The sequence below is a fragment of the Haemaphysalis longicornis genome, unplaced genomic scaffold (genome assembly GCF_048455015.1).
Source record: "Haemaphysalis longicornis isolate Haplotype H1 unplaced genomic scaffold, Haemaphysalis longicornis Haplotype H1 scaffold_1, whole genome shotgun sequence".
NCBI classification, from domain to species: Eukaryota; Metazoa; Arthropoda; class Arachnida; order Ixodida; family Ixodidae; genus Haemaphysalis; species Haemaphysalis longicornis.
Window position 1 is genome coordinate 203385226 of NW_027526203.1, and position 23909 is coordinate 203409134.

The 23909-nt window shown below is 47.2% G+C and overlaps 1 protein-coding gene across 1 annotated transcript; it reads left to right on the forward strand.

Annotated features, from left to right (window-relative positions):
• Positions 1-18611: 18611 nt before the first annotated feature.
• Positions 18612-20695, forward strand: LOC144156573 (uncharacterized). Its single transcript, XM_077688382.1, has 2 exons — positions 18612-18852; positions 18896-20695. The coding sequence occupies exons 1-2, from the start codon at positions 18612-18614 to the stop codon at positions 20503-20505; spliced, it is 1851 nt and encodes a 616-aa protein (XP_077544508.1). The 3' UTR covers positions 20506-20695.
• The last annotated feature ends 3214 nt before the right edge of the window (positions 20696-23909 follow it).

A 23909-nucleotide genomic window follows, 5' to 3' on the forward strand; every position in this document is an offset into this window, starting at 1 on the left:
TTGGTTGGATGCACTTTCAGCGAAATTTGGATGAACTTATAGCTTTCGCACTTTTCTCTGCTTTCGTTAGGAAGGGATGGTAAATGTTTGCATTAGAAGGGTACTTGTTTTGCACGAGATATGTAACCAAGCTGCTACCACCTCCCAAATCGGTGACAAGTGGGACATTTTGCATAATTTTGCAGTTTTCAACGCGTACGATAACGTAAGATTCATGTTGCGTTCCTCGATAGCTCGATAAAGCGCCGGAGGCAGTTTTTACGTTGAGGAATTAAAGGAATGGAATTGGGCTGCCCGTCCATTCCAGGAATGGGAATGATCTAAATTCTGTAATTCCGAGGAATTGGAAGGAATGGAATCACGACAAGTTCTAATTCCTCGGAATGGAATTGGACTGGAATGGGGATGCCCATTCCGCAACACTGCTTCCAGCTAGCATTTGTCAGTCCAGCTGGAAGAAAAATACCTGCAACCTGGAAATAATCGTCTCTAGCTAGAATAAGAATTTTTCTAGTTAGAAGCTGTTGATTCCAGTTAGAATCTATAAATCTAGTCAAATGAAGCTGGAAATTCATTTCCTGCTAGAAATGCTCTTTCCATTTTCACGGGGTGGGGGGAGGGTCAACCAGAAGAAATGTGGGCATGTACTCTGAAGCCAAGCATGGCATTACATACCCTTGAAGGTGTGCTGGGTGAATAAAAAGGAATTTATGCCGAATCTGATGCCTGCATCTCAATGAGAATGAGTAATATCTATTTGGACATGCTTATTAATTATGGAAGTGAGTCTTCCTTGTGCACCTTGTATGAATTTGGAAGCCTAGCTACACGAATTTTTCTAGTTAGAAGCTGTCGATTCCAGCTCGAATATATAATTCTAGTCAAATGAATCTGGAAATTGATTTCTTGCTAGAAATGCTCTTCTCATTTTCACGGGGTGGGGGGAGGTTCAACCAGAAGAAATGTCCCTAGTAGCACAAATTGTTGCCGCAACGTTTCTGCCTTGTTGCCAATGTTGTGTAACGTTAGGCAACGTTACACAACGTGGTGACAATGTTTCCAAATGTGGGCCAACGTTGGACACATTCAACAACATTCACGCAACGTTTACAAACAACGGATGAGCAACGTTGCCCATTTGCACGTTTTTGCACGTTGCAGCAATGTTGGCAAATGTGGGCCAATGTTGGACGCATTCAACAACATTCACGCAATGTTTACAAACAACGGATGGGCAGTGTTGCCCGTGTACATGTTTTTTCACGTTGCAGCAATGTTGACAAATGTGGGCCAACGTTGGACACATTCAACAACATTCATGCAGCGTTTACAAACAACGTATAGGCAATAGGCAACGTTTCCCACAGGCACGTTTTCTTGCGTTGCAGCAATGTTGCCAAATGTTGGCCAACGTTGGATACATTCATGCAACGTTTCAACGTTGCCCTTTACGCGCTTTTTTTGGGTTGCAGCAATGTTGCCAAATGTTGGAAAATGTCATATTTATGGTGTTAAACGATTGTATGGGGAGTTACATAAGCTGCCTAAAAATTCAAATGATCCCGTATAGCAGACTTGAATGTTTGCGATGTATACGTCGGGATACGTTAATTTCGGGAGTGTGGTTAAATGTGATCCACAGTTTCTACAATGCCCACGAAAAACCCAGAAACAATTGCCTGTGTTCATGTTTATCTAGGTTGCCGCAATATTGAGGAATGTTGAATGTATAGCAGCTTTCCATTTATTTATTATGTGAACACCACACTAACCCATGTTTTGGAGGAATTACGTCGCCTATAAAAGTTCAAATGGTTACGCACAACGGACGCCTTAGCCACAGTTCACTAGCTATACCATCGCCTCCTGTACTTTACTGTACTTTAGCTGCGTAGAATACGGCACTTACACACACGCGCGCACGACGCACGCGCATAAATGAAATCCCCATCGTCAGCCTGTCCACTGCAGGACGAGGGCCTCTCCCAGTAGGAAGTTTTCGCCGAATGCTACACCAAAGGGGCCAATCTTGTTCTCGTGAATGGATGCCGTTTTCTTAGGCATCGCCTATCTGGTTTAGCCTCTCTGATATCCGGTGATTACATACCACAGTACCAGGTAGCACACCAGACCGGGGAATATAACGGAAACTAGATTTGAAGTTATTCAGAGGCAGACAGCAAGGCACATCTACATCGATGTGTGATCATTTAGAGACAGCTCTCGAAAAACTGCAGAAATGCATGTGGAGGAGTGTCACCCAGCCGAAAAAAACCATTGGCCGACCTATTGGCGGTCCAAATGGCCGACCAATTGGTCGACCAATTGGTCGACCAATTGGTCGGCCAATAATGTTTTAGGCACCCATTGGCGTACCCATTGGCCGGCCAATTGGTCGCCCAAATGGGCGACCTATTGGCCGACCCATTGGAACGCCAATAGGTCTTCCCATTGGCCGCCAACTTGTTGCACTTTTAGTTGGTTTATCCCACTGCCGCAGCCACTCCATCTGAGCTGCCGCTGCAGTGCGTTGGTTACCTGTATCACACATACAAGAACTCTTGGAATGAATGAATATCTTTATTGCTCTGTTTGTATACACAGCATGCAGACAGTTCGCCGTTTAAGCAATTTTTCACAGGTCATTGTCCATGCCGTGCTCCGCTCGCCGCAGGCTGGCTGGACCTTCACAAAGTGAGTGGCAAAATCGAACAATGGGTTAAGTTTATAATAAACCGCAGTTTCGCGCATTAAAACAACAAGGCACTGAAATGTTGATCGGCGTGAGCTCACCTCTTCAACAACGTCCCATGCATGCGAACTGCGTTGCGCGGCGATGTCGTGAACCCGTCAATCGTAACATGAACAGCCCTGAAACATATTTAGGCAGACAAATTAATTCTTAATAAGCACCGCTCACGCTATGAGGAGTGAAAATGGCAAGGAAAACTCACATATAAACAGTATACTCACATAAACAGAGACACGCTTCCTTCGGTGCGAGGCTTAGCGGCGTTCAGCGTAAAGATGCATCTTGAAACAAACTGCTATGGGTGTGCGACATCGTCGCCGCTTCTCACACTCTTGCAGACCACCTTAAATTTCCAATGCAATGCAGTCAGAGAAGACTGCGTGTGCAACCGACCAACACGCCTACAACCTACACCGCCAACACCACGTTCAATACCACATTTTTCTTCCTCCATGCCACTTATCCACTGTCCGTCTATGGATTGGATTCAATTGGATTGGGGTTTTATTTCAAAACAATTTTGCATATAGCAATTTTGTTACTCGTGTCGGAAAGTTTTCATTAGTGTTTGTTTGTTACGTTTTTTAAGAAATTTATCTTGAATTGGTGATTGTAATATCAAAATAATTGCCTCATAAATATACATTTGTAAAGGTTGGAGTTCTGAACATTTCTGAAGGTTTAAAATTAAGGGTGAGAGAGAGAATTAAATTTCAGCCAATTGTTGTCGTAATTGAATACTATACAAATACTATCCAAAATGGCTCCCCGATTGGGTCATCATGATGGTGCAGTCAGTATAATAACTTTATAGTTGGAGCCAATGGGTCCAATTGGGCCAACTGGCCATCCTAATCGAGCCAATGGTATGGTGCTTCTAGCCACCATACCAATGGGACCAATTCGGATCACTGCAATAGGTCCAATTGGACCCATTGGGTTTCCATTTGGACCCATTGGGATTCCATTTGGACCCATTGGGTGGCAAATGGGACCAATTGGTCGGCCAATGGTTTTTTTCGGCTGGGCATGCTGAGCGTGTAGGTATACCCCCATGAAATCTAAAAGGAACCGCGAGCGTTTGAACGTTTCTCAAAACGAAAGAAACGCGTGGTGCCGGTTCGATGGATGGCGCAACCAAACTCGGCGGCAGATCCGTTTATTTTAGTCCCTCATTTGTTGGATGATCACACAATATTACTACATTTAGAGTGGATACAGCCTAAAATAAAATAATACCGCCATTCCGCGCATCGTGCGTGTCATTTTTTCAAGATGGCCGCCGGACGTCCTATAAATGAAATTCGTTTTTATTTCATTTTTTTAGTAAGCGGGTGAATCTCATCGCTGTTCGTGGTGTTAATCAAAATATACCATAAATATGGGACCTTCGATTGAAGATTGAGCGCAAAGAAAAGATTTTGTTCAGGAAAACTTGCAAAAACGCTCATTTATTGCTGTATCATTCTGTACAATTAAAATAAACAAACAGGCTTCGTTTATGTTGGAGAACAGAATTTTAACAGGTCAGGCAGGCAGATTCCTGATCATAGCTAATACTCTTTCTAGTCTCACTAAGTTATTGGTATCATGCATGAGCTCGCGTCATCCGCAATGATCGTGTTGGCCGCGGCATTCCTTTGTGTCGGGCGCATGGGCCCGCGGCGATTTCGTCCACGTGGAAGAAATCGAACCTCCGTTATAGTCATGCAGGCGTAATTATTATAATCATAATTACGTCTTACAAATATAAATGTGTTGTTTCCTCTTAGTTTTACGAAATAGCAAGCTCAGTTTAAGGATTAATCTTTGCACCGCGTTATTTGTTTTCAGCAATAAACAATAATGAGACGTTTGCATTCCCCCTCGCCTCCTACTTGTTGCTTACCCCTACTCCATTTATATGTCCCATTAGCACTTCAGCCTCCGTAATATCGCTCAAAAACAGTCACTTTCAAAAGCAATCATGAATTCTCTACTCGTGCTGTAGTCGCACTTTTCTTATGTTGCTGCTGAACAAATGTGTACTTGTTTACGGTGAGGTGCCCACAATAATTTGAAGATATGACTCAACAACGAGGCACCTTATTTCTATTCCCGGTTTTTTTTGTGTCATTCACTTTTTCTAAACGTATACAGTGTAGCCCACTTATAACGAACCCAGTTTTAACGAAATAGCGGCTATAACGAACAAATCTTCGTTTCCCGTTACCATTGGTATAGATAGATTTTCTGTCCAGATATAGCGAAAAGCGGATATAACGAAGTGATTTCGGTTTCTCGTTGTGTTCGTTATAAGCGGGCTAGACTGTATACGCGTACGACTTATACGCGCAAACATTTCTTGGCGGCGTGCATCTGACACATGAATTTCTTAGACAGATTGTGCTTTTGTTAGCTATGGACGCGTTTCCGTGAAGTCCAGTCCCCGTGAAATTTATGAACGTGTGCGATGAAGCGTCGCTGTGCCACACCTAGATGAAAGCCAATCAAGTTATATAGGTGCGACAGTCATGCTCTGCAAAATCACTACCTCCAGTAAATGTCACCCAAATAATAGAATTTCACTGATGTACAACACCAAATTTGCCATTCTGCGAATGCGCTCTTGGAACATCCGTGCGGTATACGGCCCAACGGTTAGCACCAGCCCCTACATGCAGTGTCGCTCATGCAATTGGTATACCGATTGTCTCATCTTAGTGTGATTTAGTTATTTTAGGAACCCACCACGGTGGCTGTTGCGCTGCTGAACCCAAGGATGGAGCCGAATGACGCGAATTCGATTCCAGGCCGCGGCAGCCGCTTTTTTTGCGGGTGTGGAGGCGAGAAGCGAAAATGCCTGTGTTCGAGATTTCGGCGCACGTTAATTATATCCCCAGGCGGTCAAAATTAATCCGGAGCCCTCTACTACGGCACGCATCATCGCCTGTGTAGCGTCGGCGCGTAAAACCTCATAATCAGTTAAATCAGATATTTTAGGGCGATTTTAACGCATCATTAAACTTAAAGAGCAAAACACAGCTGCTGCGCATCGGTGAAGTCGCACGCAGTTCTCACCCTCGACTGTGCGTTGTCACGCATGGCCAGCTATCGGGCTGTTTTCGTGAGTCTTTTACAAATGCCAGTCGGGTGCGTTTTTGTCCACGTGCATGCCGCATATATCCTGGAAACTGACCGAATACAGCGCCTGCTAATTAACCCAACGCGCGCATGAAACTGACGGCGCAGCATTCCGACGTCAGTGCGTACGAATGAGAACTTGGGTTTCATTGCCGTGTGTTATTTAGCACTCATTATTGGCTGAATAAATAAATAAACTGGAATTACAACAAGAAAATAACTTTTTATGCCGTCATCAAATAGTATCGAGTTTACTCTGCTCCGACTTAGCTTCGGATCCTCTACGTTCCCGTAGCACCATGTACATCCCAAATTTAACGCGGCCTCTTTACAACGCATGTTCTTTTGGGGAACGTGCACCATATGGAAAAACAGACTGACCGGGTATACTCCGTGTTTTTCATTCGACGTGTTGGCCGTATCTTTTAGAAGTTCGCGCAGATACACCTTAATACAGCTTTTTTTCATACCTGCCTGAAAACAGCACCCACAAATGGCTTCCCAACTTTCATTTCCTATTGTTGAAACATTGCACGCGTTCCGTATACGCAATAGATTACGGCTGTATTATAAAAAGGTAATCGTGAAGCGACAAGGGAAACTTCCAGTTCCATTTTGCTAAGTTTTCACAATGATCTCGCACTAATTGACTTTCTGCCTTAAAGGAGTACTGACACCAAATTTTTACTTCATGATTTTATTGGTTAAGTGTAATAGGTGTAATATTCGGTATACGTTGCCGTGAAGGGATATTCTAGTGATTGCGCGATTGAAATGGCGACCTTCGGAAGCCTATTTGGGGCCCCTTTAAATCATGCATGGCCGGGTTGTTTTTATATTGCCGCCTCTATATCCTTAGACAAAAATAATCTAGATAGAAGGCTCAAACATTTCCTTGTTGCTGGATCCTCAAAATTGCTTGAAAAAAATAATTTACTGGAGAAATTTTTTATGCAAGCTATATAAACTTCTGTGCATCTGTGACGTGGGAGTGCGAGCCATACATGTCGCCCGCTAATTACAATCGTATGTGTTTTCCCTTCATGTTGCCGCAGTAATTGCAGTTGATTCATGAAATGGACTCAAACCCAAAGTTTATGTTTTTTAAATTGTGAAATTTAGTCATTTTTATAGCCCCTCTGATCAGTGAACGTTCCAACTAGTCCACACCTTGCACCCTTGTTTGAAATAAACAACATGAAGTGGGCTGTTTTATATTTCAACTTCCCCATAGACATTTCACCTACCTCGAGCGCCAAGGTCAGAGCACCATCATATTGTAACATATATGAAACAATAACACAGAACAAAGACCTAACCCTGGTGTGATACCCATTTTCCAGCTGATACCATTGCGAGTACAAAAGCTCATTGGCCTATTTCAAGGATCTTTTGTCATTATACAAACGGACCTTATCCTGAAAACTAACTTCCCCATTTTCGCTTTTGTTCCCTTCCATTAGCATTGCACGTATATCTTCAGATTGTTCCTGGTGTAATTTTTATTCGTAAGAGGCTCCAATGCATCGAACACTTGTCGCGTTCTGCTTGGCGCGAAACGAAATACAGGGCGCCAGGCGTTCTCAGAAAAAACTCCCACCTCCCCTCGCGGGAACCCCTGTGTAGATGCGGCGCATAGGCGGAGCGGCGAAGGGACCGCGTTTTAAAGCGCGCATAACGTTGAGGGGACTGCGTAAGCCAGTCCCAGTCGATGACGACGTTGGCGTACTTGTAAAGCGGCGTGGACTCTAGGTGTTTGAGCCAAGCGTGGATGTTGCTTCGCCGGAGAACGGCACACCGGTTATATGCGCAGCGCGCCCGAATGAGAGGAAACCGCGGAAGAGAGAGTACTGCACATGCGCCGGCCCCAGCGCGTCTGCCGCGGCTATGACGCAACACAATCCACTTTAATCCAATCCAATCCAATCGAATCCAATCCAATGCCCCTCGCGAGGGAGGGTTCGCTATCGGAGAGGAGAGGGGGTGAGCGGCGAAGAGCGCAGCTGGCGCGGCGAGGAGAATGGGGGAGGGGTGGACAACGCCGATGACAACGACGACGACGCCATAGGTCGGCGTACTCACTCGTGAGTACACTCATTTGTACTCATTTGTACTCAAACTCACGAGTGAGTACGATGATGAGTGATCACACACCCAGAAAAAAACAGTGAGCACGATGACGAGTGAGTACAGGGGTAAGTCCACTACTCATGAGTACAGTATTCATGAGTACACTACTCATGAGTATGAGTACTCATGAGTACAGTATTCATGAGTGTGAGTACTCATGAGTTTGAGTACTAATGAATATGAGTACTCATGAGTACACAGTACTCATGAGTACACAGTACTCATGAGTACACAGCACTCGTGAGTACACAGCACTCGTGAGTACACAGCACTCGTGAGTACAATACTCATGAATACTGTTTTTGCGAATGCTTGCACTCTTGAGTATATGCACTCCTGAGTACAGTAGTGCAAACAGTAGTGCAAACAAGAAAACGGACGACAAAAGCTGCCACCCGAAGACACACAGAAAAACGCAGTTTACGGCCACGGCTGCACCGACAACCCCCGAGCTCCCCTGAGCCCGACCCGGCCTGAGAACAAGAGGAGACGCCAGACGCAACGCGAGTGCTTACGTTCCGTTTCGCTTTCTCACGTGTACTTGCCTTCGCGCAGTAAGTCGCCCAACGACAGTGCACCACGTCAGACGTTTTCTTCCTCTGTCCTGATTTATATGTAACCTGTGTTTTTCTAATCAATTAAACTATTTTTTCTACTTAGTCTTTCATTCGAGCTACGACCTAGCTAACAGTGCAGATAAGTTGGTTATTCGTGAGTAATACAAATTGAGTACTCATGAGTACAGATTGAGTACTCACGAGTGCAGAATGAGTAGTACTCATGAGTGCAGAATGAGTAGTACTCATGAGTGAAAAATGAGTAGTACTCATGAGTAGTACTCATGAGCAGTAGTACTCATTGAGTACTCATGAGTACAGATTGAGTACTCATGAGTACAGAGTGAGTACTCATGAGTGCAGATTCAGTACTCATGAGTACAGATTGAGTACGAATACTCGTGAGGACAAATGAGTTTGAGTACAAGTGAGTACGATTACAAATGAGTATTTGATGAGTGAGTACGAGTGATTTTGTAAACAGACGAAGTTTTTGAGTCTGAGTTTGATTGAGTACAGCGTGAATGAAAAAAATTGTGATTGAGTCTGAGTGAGTTCTTTCTGTTTTGCCGACCTATGGACGATGCCGGAGGGACAAGGCGAGCGAATCAGATGCTCTGCATCTAAAAAGGCGGGGTGCTGGGAGGCACGCCGTCTCGCGCGTTCCTTTCTTCCTACATGCCTTATTTCTTGTTTTCGTCGTCGCCCCCGTCCCTTCTAGAGTGTGTCGCAAAGGAAGTTTTAGCAGCCGAGCGCGAAGTCGGGGATGGCCGAAAAAAAGAAAAACGAAAAGAAAAAAATTCCCCCGCATTTCCCCGAGGGGGAGAATGTGAAAGTGCGAATGCACGGTTGTCGGCCCGCTTGCGGCGCTTGCGCTCGGCCCCCGCAGCCCACCGCCTCGCCGCCTTCTCTTCCATCTCTTCCATCGGGTTTGTAGTATCACGTGTACACCACGCAGTTATCAAGCCGCTATAACGCCGCTGAGTCGCCAACGCACGCCGCTGACGACGTAGTTTGAATGCGTTAAAGATATAATGCGCGTCACTAACACTGATATCAGCGTCGCGTTCCGAGCGGAGCGGTCGCAGGATGGCTAGCTCTCAGCTAGGTGACGTAACGGCCGATGCTGGCCGGGTTGAGTCGTTATCGGCACCCCCTCCCGGGTATCGTTTTTTGTTGCCGGCTTTTCCTTCCGGCGAAGGAATGAAACTTTGCGTGGTTCTGCACTGCGACCTAGCCGCCCGGCCGTACCGCGTCGAAGATTTTCGGAGCCCGCTTGAAACGTTGGGGCTGTTGAAGGATGTCACCGGTATCGGCTCTTATCAGATGGGCCACGTTTGGCTTGTCAGTGTACGGACGGAGGAAGACAAGGAACGACTGCTCGCCAAAGGAAGCCTACAAGTGAAGGGGCGTTTCTGCGCCGTCGTAAACCCGACGAAGCAAGAAGTTACCTTCAAAGTCCATTGGGTACCGTTCTTCATGCCAAACGAGGCCCTTCGTCGGGCGTTCAGTGAATTCGGCGACATTCAGGAAGTACGGCAGGAAGGCTGGAGTTCGTCAACAGGTTTCGGCAAGGCGCTTTCTACGACTCGGGTCGTCCGGGTGACGCTGAGTGAAAACATCACGCCGGAAGCACTTCCTCATCTGTTCAAAGTGGAGGGAGAGCCCGTGCTGGTGGTTGTGCCTGGACGGGCACCAGTGTGTCTCAGGTGCCGGCGGAGCGGCCACATTCGGCGGGATTGCCGGACGCCGCGATGCCTGCAGTGCCATGCTTTCGGGCACTTGCGCCAGGACTGCGTGAGGAGCTACGCCAGCGTGGCGGTGAAGGCCGCTAATGCTGAAGAAAGTACAGAAGAATACATGGACGCAGAGGAGGCGACGAAGACAGCACCAACGAGCGACTACGAGGCGACTCGGGTTCAAGGTGGAAACCACGGTGACCCCAGCGGGGAATCAAATAAGGAAAAACTACCGAAAGCGAAAGCCGCCGTGGAGTCGACAGAGACGCACCAAGGCGAGGACCCGCAACCTTTTAAACACGACGAAGAAAAGAGCGCTGAGAACGGCACTCCGGCAGACAGTGCCCCACCCAAGGAATTAACAGAGGCGCCGCCAAAGCGACGCCGCAACGACGGACCGGCGATGTCGGAGGCGGACATTGAACGAAAACTTCGGGAGGCAGAAAAGAAGTGGTTGGTGGTGGGACGTGGGGGCCGTGTCCTGACTCAAGAACGGCGCTCCTCTTCGTCGTCGCCAGTACGCGGCAACAAACCGCCGAAGTAAGTGCTGCATACGGAATGATTTGGGATATTGTTTTGATATCGGTATGAACCATGCTGTCATCCTATTAAATGCAGACAATGGCTTTGCTTTCTACACGACTACGCGCGGCCACTCTAAATATTAGAGGTATGGCGTCAAGACGCCGGCAGTACCAAGTCAGAAGGCTTTTGCTAGAAAGCGACCTTGATTTACTTGCAGTCCAGGAGACTAAAATTGACAGCGAGAGTGGGACTGACAGCATGGTTGAAACCTTCCGTGATCGTTACTTCGTGTGCGTGAGTCACGCAGTGGGAAATTCAGCAGGATGTTGTCTGTTTATGAGGAACTCGGTAGGCATTGAAGTGCAAAGTGTTTTTTCATGTGTTTCTGGGCGCTACGTTGTGGCGGATTACATGTTTGGGAAAAAAGGTTTCAGAACTGTCTGTGTGTACGCGCCAACGAAACCTAAGCCACGTATGAAGTTTTTTGAAGAAATAACGAAATTCTTTGTCTGTGATAGGAGCCTAATTGTCATGGGTGATTTCAACTGTGTCTTCAGTAATTATGACCGTTCCAATAAGAATGCCCCTGCGGACCCTAGTGCACATTTCTTGGAAACCAAGTTATCCGAAAACAGTTTACATGACGTAACCACTTTTGTGACTGCTCAAGATGATGTTAAGTTCACCCACTTCCAAGGATTTAGCCACGCTCGTTTGGACCGTATCTACGTGTCCTCAGAACTGGCTTCAGAGTCTTACAATTACCAAGTAGAGCCACAGGCTTTCAGTGACCACTGTCTTGTTTCCATATCTCTGGGGGCAAAAGTCAAGAGAAAAGCTGAATTCAACTGGGATTTGTGGAAAATCAACACAAAACTTTTGGAGGATAGTGTTTTTGTGGAAAGTGTTAGAAAAAGGCTGTACGAAAACTACGACAGGAATTGCCAGAGTGCCGGCGAAGCATGGGAACGGTTCAAACAAGACGTAAAGATGATGGCGATTGAACGGGCCGGTAAGCTTCACTATCTGGAAAAAAAAGAGGAAAAAGATTTACGCAGCCTATTAATGGAACTAACTAAAGAGGAAACAAGAACACCAGGGTATTTTAGTGAAGATATTCGGAACATAAAAGCCAAGATCGAAAAGCTTGAAGTTGAAAAATACAAAGGAGCTGCTATCAGGGCTCGTGTCGAGAGGCTGCTCGTTGGGGAGCAGCCAACTAAGAGGGCACTGGCTGACGAAAAAAGTTACGCGCGCAAGCACGAGATAAGGCAGATAGAGTATGGTGGGATGATGAAGATGGCACAAAGCGATATAAAAAAGGCCTTCACAGAATATTACACAACGCTTTTCAGCCGTAAAATGCCGACAAGAAACGGATATGAAACGGAGTTTCTAAAACTGCTACCAGCTCTTGACAATGACGAAACACAGAGTTTGGAATACCCAATTAGTAGACAAGAAATTGAAGAAGCAATTGATAAACTAAACTCTGGAAAATCACCTGGACCTGACGGACTAAATGCCGCTTTTTTCAAAATGTTTAAGTCAGAAGTAACTACTTTGTTGCACACGGTTTACGCTGAAAGTTACGTGAAAGGATGTCTGCCACCGTCTTTCAGCAACGGATACACGGTACTTATACCGAAAAGTGAAGAGGCAGAAAAGTTAAGCAAAGTGACAGGTTACCGACCCATCACTTTAACAAACATCGATTACAAAGTATTTATGAAGGTCTTAGCGAAACGGCTACAGTCTGTCATGAAGAATTTGGTCGGACCACACCAGACATGTGGCATCAAAGGGAGAAGCATATGCACTAACATACACGTCGCACGGAGCGTTCTGGAGTGCTGTGATGCCGAACACAGAAACGTGGCCATGTTACAAATTGACTTGGAAAAGGCCTTCGACAGGGTATCTCATGACATCTTATTTGCAGTTTTAGAACACGTTAAAGTTGGGTCGGTGGTATTTGAGGGAATAAAGATGGCATACAAAAACTGCTCGACCAATGTAATAATAAACAAAGAACTAACTGAAAGAATAAACGTTAATGCTTCAGTTCGTCAAGGATGCCCAATGTCACCGTTACTGTTCGCGCTTTACTTGGAACCACTATGCAGAAAGATAATTCAAAGTAGCAGAATCAATGGGTTTGTTTTAGAAGCAACCGAGGTCAAAGTGCTGGCGTATGCAGATGATGTGGCCGTACTTTGTATTGACCAGTTAAGCGTAACAAACACCTTATCTTTGACAAAAGAGTTCTGCGAAGTAACCGGCAGCAGTGTGAACCTGGACAAATGTAATGGAATCTGGCATGGTGAGTGGCACGATACGCCCCGCGTTTATGATAACGTATTGTGGTCATCAACGCCCACAAAGTATTTGGGGGTTCCTTTCGACAAATACCGCGAGAACACCATGTACTGGAGGGAAAAAGTAGAAGAAATGCGCGCACAGACAACTGCATGGGCAGGCCGTCACGCATCCATTTTTGCGAGAGCGACCATATGCAACATGTTTCTTTTTGCTAAATTATGGTACGTCATGCAGGCACTGTTCTGTACGAGAGCAAACATTCAGAGATTTCATCGGATGTTTGCAGTATTTGTATGGCAATCGTCTTTCGAACGAACAAAGCGCAGCAGCTTGTTTAGAAAGTTACAAGGTGGGGGCCTGGGACTGCCTAATCTGTTTGTAAAACAGTTAGTGTCAAGGTTTTTGTTTCTACGCGACCAGTGTGACCCATTTATACGAACATTCATTCAGGTTAGATTGTCCTCGGCAATGCCTAATTTTATTGTGTCAACAAGAGGTGTCCAACGATACGCTGTTAGTGGGTACTTACGCGAAGTTGTGTCGTCTTTCCGGTTTTTGAACGCACGATTTACACTAGACTACTTGTCTCAGGTAACGCGCAAACGTCTGTATTGTGATGTTATTGAACTTTTATGCCCGGAACCTATGTACAGGGGGCTTTACCGCGGAGCTCATACTAACAATGTCCTTAAAAGAGTTAAGCGTATGCCAGTAACAGGGGGGGTAAAAACCTTTTTCTTTAAGTTACACACACAGACCCTGCCAGTTTTGACATGGATGCATGAAAAGGGAATGTATTTGCCATGGGGCTACGAATGTAGGCTTTGTAAAAAGCCAGAAAATGTACAGCATGTCTTTCTGGATTGCTGGGACGCGGTGTTTTTTTGGGATGTTCTCCAACGAACCTTCCACAAAGATCTGCCACTAACACTAGATGGAATACGTTACCTTGACATAAAAGACGATGTCATACCATACGATGTTTTTTTCCTGCTCGGCCTTCACGCCATTTGGAGGAGCAGAATAGCAGTACGTAACAATGACGTGGACGCTATGCCTGTGGTAAATTATTTCATTGAAAATGTGTGTAAGCTTAGAGAAGTGCACGCAGCACAGGGGTGTGATGATGATGTAGCGAGAATCATGAACGATTTATGTGTGATGAAAGTGCACAAATGTTAACTGCCTGCTTAAAGTGTGGCAGGGTGTTATTACATCAACCTGTTGGTTGAGCATGTAACTTTTGTGTTATGCCAAGTCAGGCAATAAAGAAAAAAAAAAAAGCGTCCGTGGCTTGGTCGGTAGAGCGTCGCGCTGCGGCCGCAAAGTCCTCGGATCGAAACCTGGTGCCGGATGCTGTTTCTTTTTTCAATATAGAGGAGCACTGCGGGCGCCGCCGCCGCCGGCGGTGGATGGTTTGGGGCAAGGAGGTTGTATAGAAATTCTGGAGTGGAGATGGTGCTCGAAAACTGACGCCGACGGCCGCCATCTTGCCGTGGGTAGAAAACTCGTTCCGCGGTAGCAGACGCATTGCATTCGTCGCATAGTGTTCTTGTGTTTGCGGCGGGTTACGTTATATTTTTGCTTCCATTCTTTTTTGTTTTCTTTTGTTTTGTTTTGTTTTGCAAGTTGATTCTCTCATGCGGCTACCTTCAAGCGCACCGAGCTTTTCTTGCGCGCGTTCATTTCGCCGCATGTGGTTTCGGTTATGCTCCCCTCTCCGTGTTTCTAGTTAACCGCTTCGCAAGTCGCCCGTGCGTGCGCCGGGGGCGCACACATCTGGTAATTATTTACATTCTTGGGCGCTAACAGCTAAAATAAACAGTAGACACAATCACATTTTTTTCTGCCCCATGTGTCGTTCTTTCGAGTTCTCTCTTGACAACGAGCAGAACTCATGTTCGTTCGATCCTCGTTCGCGGATGGATGCTCCAAAGGTGTAGAAAGCAGAAAGTGTCTGCTCGTGCGTCGCGTTCGGCTGCGCTAATCGCGCGAAGAAGGCGTCGGGGATCACCTTTCATCTGTAAGTACTGAGGGTATCTGTTTGTTTTGGGTTTCGAGGGCATTACTAGTATTATAACGTTATGAATGCACATTTGCCCGCCGTTTGTGCGTGATGTAAAGGGAAAATTTGCCGTAGCACCTGCCGTCCGCTTACTGAGCATACCGTACGCGCTTGTTTACGTAAATATGCGAATGTTTTCGCTCGTAGTTGTGGTGGTCCTGTAGTCGCTTGTCTGCGCGAAATCACATCTTTGAAAATATGTGGGGCGCAAATTGTTTTTCCGCACTGATTTAAATGCAGAGTATTGCTAAGGCAGTTACCGTCAAAAATCAAGGCACTCTTGTTTAATATATTTCCTTTACATCCGGCCATACGTGAATACACTGACGTTTCTCGTTGGCGCTGTTTCGTAGAAGTCTTTGATGCACCGCAATGCTCTTCCGCGTTCTTCGTCCACATGATTTTCTTATCAATAGCACGCTGCTCGCGTCCGAACTTGCGCGGTCAACGAGGTTGTGAATGTGATTGAGTAACCTCCTGCGAGTAGTTTTCTTATCAATAGCACGTTACTATCGTGCCAACGTGCGCGGTTAATGTAGTCGTGCATCCAATTAAGTAACCATCTGGATTTGAAAAATATATAAAGTCAATGCGAGTCCCATGCCTTCTGTAAAGTGCACGCGGAATAAAAAAAACCTGCTTTAATGTGCTTCAGTGTGTGCCAAATCTATTTCGCAAAATACGATTGAAAAGCTGGAAATAGACCCACCGCGTTGGCTCAGTGGCTAATGCACTGTGCTGCTCATCCCTAGAACGCGGGTTCGATTCCCTGCCGCGGCAGCCGCTTTTCTGGTGAAGGCGAAAAGCGAAAACTACTGTGTGAACGAGATTTCGGTGCACGTTAAAGATTCCCCAGGTGGTCAAAATCCGGAGCCCTCCACTACGGCGCGCCTCATCGCCTGCGTTGCGTCAGCGCGTTAAACACCGCAATCAATCAATCAATCAATCAATCAATCAATCAATCAATCAATCAAAAGCTCGTGCTTAATTTGGTCTTCGGCAAGGGCAAAACTGGGCATGTTGTTTAAACCAGAAAACGTGCATTTGCACTACATATAAAGATTGCAATATCCTGATGGATATGATTCTCGCAGTACTGCTTAAAAACCATTCGAACCGCTACTGCATTATTATTTATTAATCATTAATGAATAAGCATTCATTAATCCTAGCCACGCCGCTAAAAGAAAGAAGCGTCAAATAATCGCGCTTTCGCGTGTCCCGCACTTCCAGCGTGAAATCACGGCTAATAGTAACCTTATAACGCGGAATATCTTGCCATGGCGCGCAACATGAGGTAATTTTAATGTTACGGGGGCGGTCCATAGCCTTAGCTATACCGAATAAACGTTTATTGAAATAAAATCAGGGTTGGTGCCTTTAGCATAGCGCTGCGCGTTTTCCCGCATCGGCAGCTCTGTTGACCACCGTAAGATTTTACACAGGCGGACTCGCTGCTTGAACCATATCTTACGTCAAAACCTTATGCGTAAGGCAAAATTCAGTCTGCCCTCAAATATCGTAATCGATATACTAGCTTACCATCGTTTTCTCCCTTGTAAAGCCAAAAAAACGCGACCGCACTTCAGCGTCCCTGCCGGCGCAGCGCCTTTTCTACCCACGGCAATATGGCCGCCGACCGGTTCGCCAGGCTTCACCTCCCCGCTAGAGTGAACTAGAATAAGGGAGTGTCCCGAGCGGCGGCGCCGAGCCGCTCCGGTTGGCGTCGACACCGCGAGGTGGCGCGACTGCGCCCTTTCGCAGCTGGTCTGGCGCAGTGAGACTACGCGTCTGGCCTTGCACTATCATGTTCTCGCGTTCTTTTTCAGCTTTCAAAGGCATTCAGAAGTTAAGCAAGATTCTAAACGGCCAAATGTAATTTTTGCTTTACTTACTGCTGCTCCAGGTCGAGCACAAGACCTGTGACCTCGATGTGGTGAGCCGTTCTGGTTGCAGGCACTTTAGTTCCGCTATCCACGATTTTTATTCACCCCGAGCTTTATATCTGGCGCGGGTGCTTCTGAATGTCAATGAGCTGTCACCTGTGTTCTCCGCAACCCGCCAAATACTGCCTGACGATTAACAATTAACTACTTTTTGCGAACTGGCAGGTGTTCAGCATGGACTGTTAGTCCCTGCAGAGGGCAGAGCATCGCGGTTCTAAAAACACGTCATTGCTCGTATAGCAGCATTTATGAGCGACAATTTTTTTAGCCGAGGTGTTGCAGTAAACTCTGATGTATTATTCGGCGCATGTGCGCAAATAAGCACGTTGACCCCCCTCACCCCCAATCTCCTTAAAGGAAGATTAGACCCGCCGCATAGCACAAAAACGAAACTGCTGCTTGCTTGCCAATATGGTATGGAGTCTTTACTATTTTTCAGAGATCAAGGGTGCTATCAGGCGAAAGGCAAATTATTTTGTAGTTATTTTTTGTTATAATTACTATAAAAAAAGAACAGTAACTAATGTTAACACTTACATGCAATGCTACATGTTAAGCAAAGTTGTGTACAGCTATATAATGACCCAGCTTCACCTTTTTCAAACCCGATTACAATTTTTATAATATACATACACTGAACGAGATAGAACAGATTACCTTTCAGTGTGCTGTCATGTTTATCTCGCAATTTGGTCCAGTACTACGGGCATTTACCTAGTTTAGCATACTTTGCAGATTGCCGATTGCCGTCTTTTTGCATTGCTTCTGTTGATGCTTTTGATGTAGAAGTGAATGCGGGTCGTGAGGTAAAACGCACCTCTGCCGCAACAGCCTTACAATGATCACTGCACCCAAGTTCCCACTGCTGCTTAGCCTTCACCACACTCAAAATGTCAAGGATGCTATCCCAATGAAGCTCAAGAACACTGAAGCATTCAGTGAACGCGTTCTCCATGTTTAGCACAAACCGGTGCAGAACGGCCTGTACACAAAGTGGAGCTCGCACACTGCAGCCGACAATTCTGTGAGGGGCTTGTCCTAATAGTTGTAAATACGTTTGCCCATTCAGTCAGGATGCATCTGTTATTTCCCACACAATTCGACGCACAATGTAAATTCTGTACTCAACCAGGCACTCTATGGCACATAATATGGGAGTGCGTCAAGAACCCAGACCTCCCACCTCCTTTTCTTTCCCCTGGCGTCACGTGCGCGCATGCAAGTAAACGTGCTTCGCATGGGCTCTGAGATCTTTCCCTTTTGTGGCGTAAATTCCACGACCAACCTGTTGAAAGCTCTGTCATCGGGTACCGAAGTCTTCCAGGTCTTCGAGGAACCAACTCCGACAAATCCTGGCCCACCGGTAGGACTTTTACACCCATTTCACCGAGCGGCCACGCCGCAGGAAGCTAACCCTAACCAGCGCTTTGGAACCGCCGCCGTGCCGGGTCGATGGCGCCGGGCGCCACGGGGCCTCCGGACGTGACCGCGGGGAGGACGCCGCACCAAACCACGCCGCTGGCTTCTTCGTCGTGCAATATGGACGTCGTTGAAGTAGAGGGTGAGGCTATTTCACCCGAAGACTTCGAAAATGATACCGGTTGGCTCTCGAGTCACCGGAAAAGAAGTGGCAAGGCACTCGCACGGCTAAATCTAGCCCAGAACGACTCTCAGAGGCAACCAGGCACCGGTAGTGCCTCATCTGAGCAAGACTCCAGAGCCAAAGCGCAAGCAAGCAATACGGTTGCCGCGCCAGCCGCGGCTGCCGAAAGAGGACATAAAGATTGTCCTCCGACCGCGGGACGGACTAGACGTCGCCAAATTGAATGACGCACAGATCAGAGACGGTGTTCTCTCCGCCGCAGCAATCAAGAAGGAAGAAGCCGAAGACGATTTACTTCGGACAAGCCCCAAACAAAACATCATAGTCGTCAGCACCCCAAAGATGGCCCACGCCGAAAAGTACAACGGAATCCGACAGCTCTGTTTCGGCAAGCACAGTTACGAGATCACCGCATACGCCGCCCCCCCCCCCCCGGAGGACACTACCAAGGGAGTGATCCATAATATTCCTGACTATGACACCGCTGACGACATCACACGCAGCCTCGTCTACAAGAAGAACCCAGCGATTTTACAGGCCCGACGCATGGGCAAAACGAACTCAGTCATCATCGTCTTCGAAGGCCGCCGCGTCCCATACTACGTCTACTATAGAGGTGCAGAGTATCGCTGCTTCCTCCATAAGAAGAAGCACGAATTCTGCACGAGCTGTGGTCGACTCGGACACCGCGCAGATGTTTGCCCCCAACCGGACAAGCCCTTCTGCAAGAGCTGCAATCTCGAGAACCCACCAGACAATCATGTTTGTGAACTGAACTGTGCAATCTGTGGCGAAGGCCACACGACTGGTGACAAGAAGTGCCGTAAAAGGTTTAAGACTCCTTTTCTCCTCAAACAACGTCAGTGGGAGAAACAGCATCGTGGTTCGAGACCCAAGGAAAGCTCCACGGACAGGAGCAACACCGACAACGGTGCCGGCCCGGAAGGGCACCACCGAGAAGCAAGAATCGCGGAGAAGAGGAGCCGCTCTGGTTCGTTTCCTCGACTCCCTCCCCCAGCCGCAGAGAAGGAGAGCACTGGAGGCCGGCACAGATCCCGTTCCAAGTCTCGTCACCGGGAGGAGAAGCGCAGAGAGTCGTGCTCTGCCTCACGCTCCAGACTCAACGACAAGTCTATGGTGGATCACAGCAAGGTGAGCTGGGCCAGCACGGTCTCCCGAACTGCTCCATACAACACACAATTTAAGTCAGGGCTACCTTCTGCAGTTGAAGCAGAGCTAACGCATATCAAGCAAATGCTTGAGTTAGTTATCAGAGAAAACCAACAGCTTAAAGCAGAGAATGCCCAACTCAAGGCCAAAAACCTCCCACCACCGGCAGCGCGACCTAACGGCCCCATTGCTGAACCCGTTACGCCAATCCCAGTTTCCGTTAATGCAGCAGTAGAAGTTAGGTGCGAGTCCGAGGCGGATGCACCGCCCCTTAAGCGAAAAGCGGGAACTGAACCCGGTGACCCGACAACGCAAAAGTTTATCGAGGAGCTAGAAACAAAAATAGATGCTCGTCTCGAAAAACTGCAAGACATGTTCTCCAAATTTGCGGAGTCGGTGAACAAGCAATTAGCAAACTTGAACACTAGGGTACTCGCTATTGAAAACGCCCAAACAATAGCCCAACAGACACCAGGCGTAGGCGCATACAAATCCAAGCCCTATTCGAGGCCCAACATGGGGGAAGGTGCCAGAACATTCGATAATACCAGCGGACACTATGGCCCGGAGTAACAATGCAAATATGTACGTCATTTGGCAATGGAACTGCCGCGGGTTCAAACGAAAACGGGGAAATTTATGGCAGTTTTTAAGTAATCAGCAGCAACCGGAGACGCCAGACTTAATCGCTCTCCAGGAAACGGGAGGCGAGGCTAAATTATCAGGCTATAAATCGTACTACGACTTGAACTCGGGTGAATCCAAAAAAACCGTTACTACCCTAATTAAACGTAACATCCCGGCCATTCAACACGATACTGGCATTGCGACCGTAGGCCACGTCCTCGTCGAAATTTTATCGGGTAAAAAACGCGCAGAGGGCAGCCTTTTTGTGCTTAACTTGTACAGCAGCCCCCGCCAAAAGCACCGCTTTGCAAATCTTTTTCGCAAAACATTAGACATAGCCCGAAAACAGGCACTTATTATTGTAGGTGACTTTAATGCACCGCACTCTGCTTGGGGGTATAAGAAGGACCTCAGCAAGGGCCGGCAGCTTTCGCAAGATGCCCAACAGATGGGCCTCACCCTGGTCACTGATCCTACTTACCCCACAAGGAAAGGCAACAGTATTAGCGTGGACACCACACCAGATCTTACATTCACAAGGAATACACGGAACGTCACATGGCTGAACACTCAAGAAAACCTAGGGAGTGATCACTGCATTTTAAGAACTACCATCCAATCCTCGCCAACTCGGGCCACAGGTAAGCAACTCAAAATCACAGACTGGGACACTTTCCGGCAAATTAGGGCTGCTGAACAAAATTCGACTTGTGCAGTGATAGAGGACATCGCAGCATGGACATCAGATATTCATGAACATGTCCAGGCAGCAACCAAAATTATACCCGAGGAAGCCAACATACATCAAGCAGACTCTAGGCTACTACACATGTGGGAAGCCAAGGCGGGCCTTGAAAAACGCCTTAATAAGCAGAAACTCAACCGCAGCCTTCGCAGGCGGCTCGCCTTACTAAATAGAGATATTGAGGATTACGCCAACCAACTCACGCGTCAAAACTGGGACTCTACTTGCGATGGGATGGAGCTCCAGATGGGACTCGCGAAAACGTGGAACATCCTGAGATGCCTGCTAGATCCAGAAAAGAGCAAACTTACTCAGAGACACAATCTCAGTAAAATACTGCATGAATACAAGGGCACAGACGACGAACTTATTCAAGAAATCAGAAACCGTTACCTAGGTACTAACCCTACAGAGACTCTCCCACCCTACAAAGGACCACCAAATCCAGAACTAGAGCGTCCCATCACTGCAGCAGAAGTGCGATATGCCATACACTGCCTACGTACCAAGTCTGCCCCGGGTCCTGATGGAATAACTAACAAAATGCTTAGAAATCTGGACGACAACTCAATAGACGCACTTTCCAAGTACATGAACCAGTGCTGGGAAAGGGGAACCTTACCACCCCAATGGAAATCAGCTAGGATTGTTTTCATTCCTAAACCAGGCAAGAAACTCCACCTCGAAAACTTAAGACCTATATCGCTTACCTCGTGTGTAGGCAAACTACTGGAACACGTCATTCTCAATAGGCTCAACAAATTCATGGAGGAGAAAGATCTGTATCCCCACACCATGATAGGGTTCCGACAAAAGCTATCAACTCAGGACATTATGCTCCGACTTAAGCACCAAATTATTGATTCAGACGGGTGCTCACGACTAGATACCAGGGCAGTACTAGGCGTCGACCTAACAAAAGCCTTCGACAATGTGCGACATGATGCAGTGCTCTCCAACCTCGCCCAGCTTGAGGTAGGAAAAAAGGTCTATGACTATGTCAAAGATTTCCTCTCGGGGCGGACTGCACAACTACTTATCGGAGGATTGGAATCTGGCGAGATCAAAATTGGTAGCAGAGGGACGCCGCAAGGGTCTGTTCTCTCTCCCTTTCTCTTTAATGTCGCCATGATTAATCTGCCACAGCAGCTAAACAAAATAGAAGGACTGCACCACAGCATATATGCTGATGACGTCACACTGTGGGTTGCCGGTGGCAGTGACGGAGAAATTCAAGAAAAACTTCAACAGGCGATAGACGTGGTAGTGGCTTATGTGACCCCCAAGGGACTTAGCTGCTCGCCACAAAAATCTGAATTGCTTATTTGCAGACCAACCAGGAGAGGCTGCAAACGAGACCGCGATGTTGCCAATATCCAGCTATATGCGGACGGCAGGCCCATTCCCATGGTACAGAGCACCAGAGTCCTTGGTCTTCGCATACAGGCCAATGGTTGCAATACAGAGACCATAAAGGCTCTCGAAACGAGTGTACACCAGACAGTCCGCCTCATCTCCAGAATTGCCAACCGGCATCATGGTATGAAAGAAGGTAACCTCGTCAGATTAGTGCAGGCTTTTGTTCTTAGCCGCATAGTCTACGCGACGCCCTTCTTGGCACTAAAGGCCGATGAAAGAAAAAAAAATCAATAACATCATTAAGCGAGCCTACAAGCAGGCACTAGGTATACCCATTACGGCACCAAATGAACGCTTTCGAGCGATGGGGCTGCACAATACCATAGACGAGCTTGTAGAAGCCCAAAAAATAGCACAGCTAGAAAGACTCTCCAAAACCGCAACAGGCAGACACATTCTACAAGAGCTTCAAATCACCTATGCGGCTCAACAAGGAAAAAAGGTGGATATCCTTAGCGAGCAGAGGGCACGTATATACACAACCCCTCTGCCCAGAAATATGCATCCCGTGCATAACCTACAACGCAGGAATGAAAGAGCCAAAGCCCTCCAAAAGCGATTCGAACGATCTGATGACGTGGTCTACGTGGACGCGGCCGAGTACTGTGAACACAACGCCATGGCCGTGGCAGTAGTCGATCGGCAGGGCCATTGCATTGCCTCCGCAACGATCCGCACGGACACTCCGGAGGTAGGAGAAAGGCAGCCATTGCACTGGCGCTTTCTTCTACAAGAGCGAAATACATAATAAGCGATTCCAAATCTGCAATTGTAAACTTCGCAAAGGGAAGGATCTCACCCGAGGCCCAAGGAATCCTTAGAGGATTCAAAGAATTAAGACTCCGAGGGGTCCAAATTATATGGGCACCAGCGCACTCTGCACTTCCGGGGAACGAAAACGCTCACGAGGCAGCTCGAGGTCTAAGCTTCCGAGACTGCCCAGAAACACCTGAGGTATCGTTTCGCACGGGGGGTAGGGACCGCATGGTGACCTATTGGCCGCGAGGCCCACCACTGGAGAGGCCGGCGCTGCGATCGTTTTGACGTCACTTGTAGGATCACCGTTCCTATCTTGCTGCGTAGTTGGCTTGCAGCGCGTGACACTTCGCTTAGGAAGCGCGTTCTAAAAGTATTTTCGTGTTAATTTCCTTCGTTTGAAGTTAATTCTCAGTGCGTCAAGCGCAGT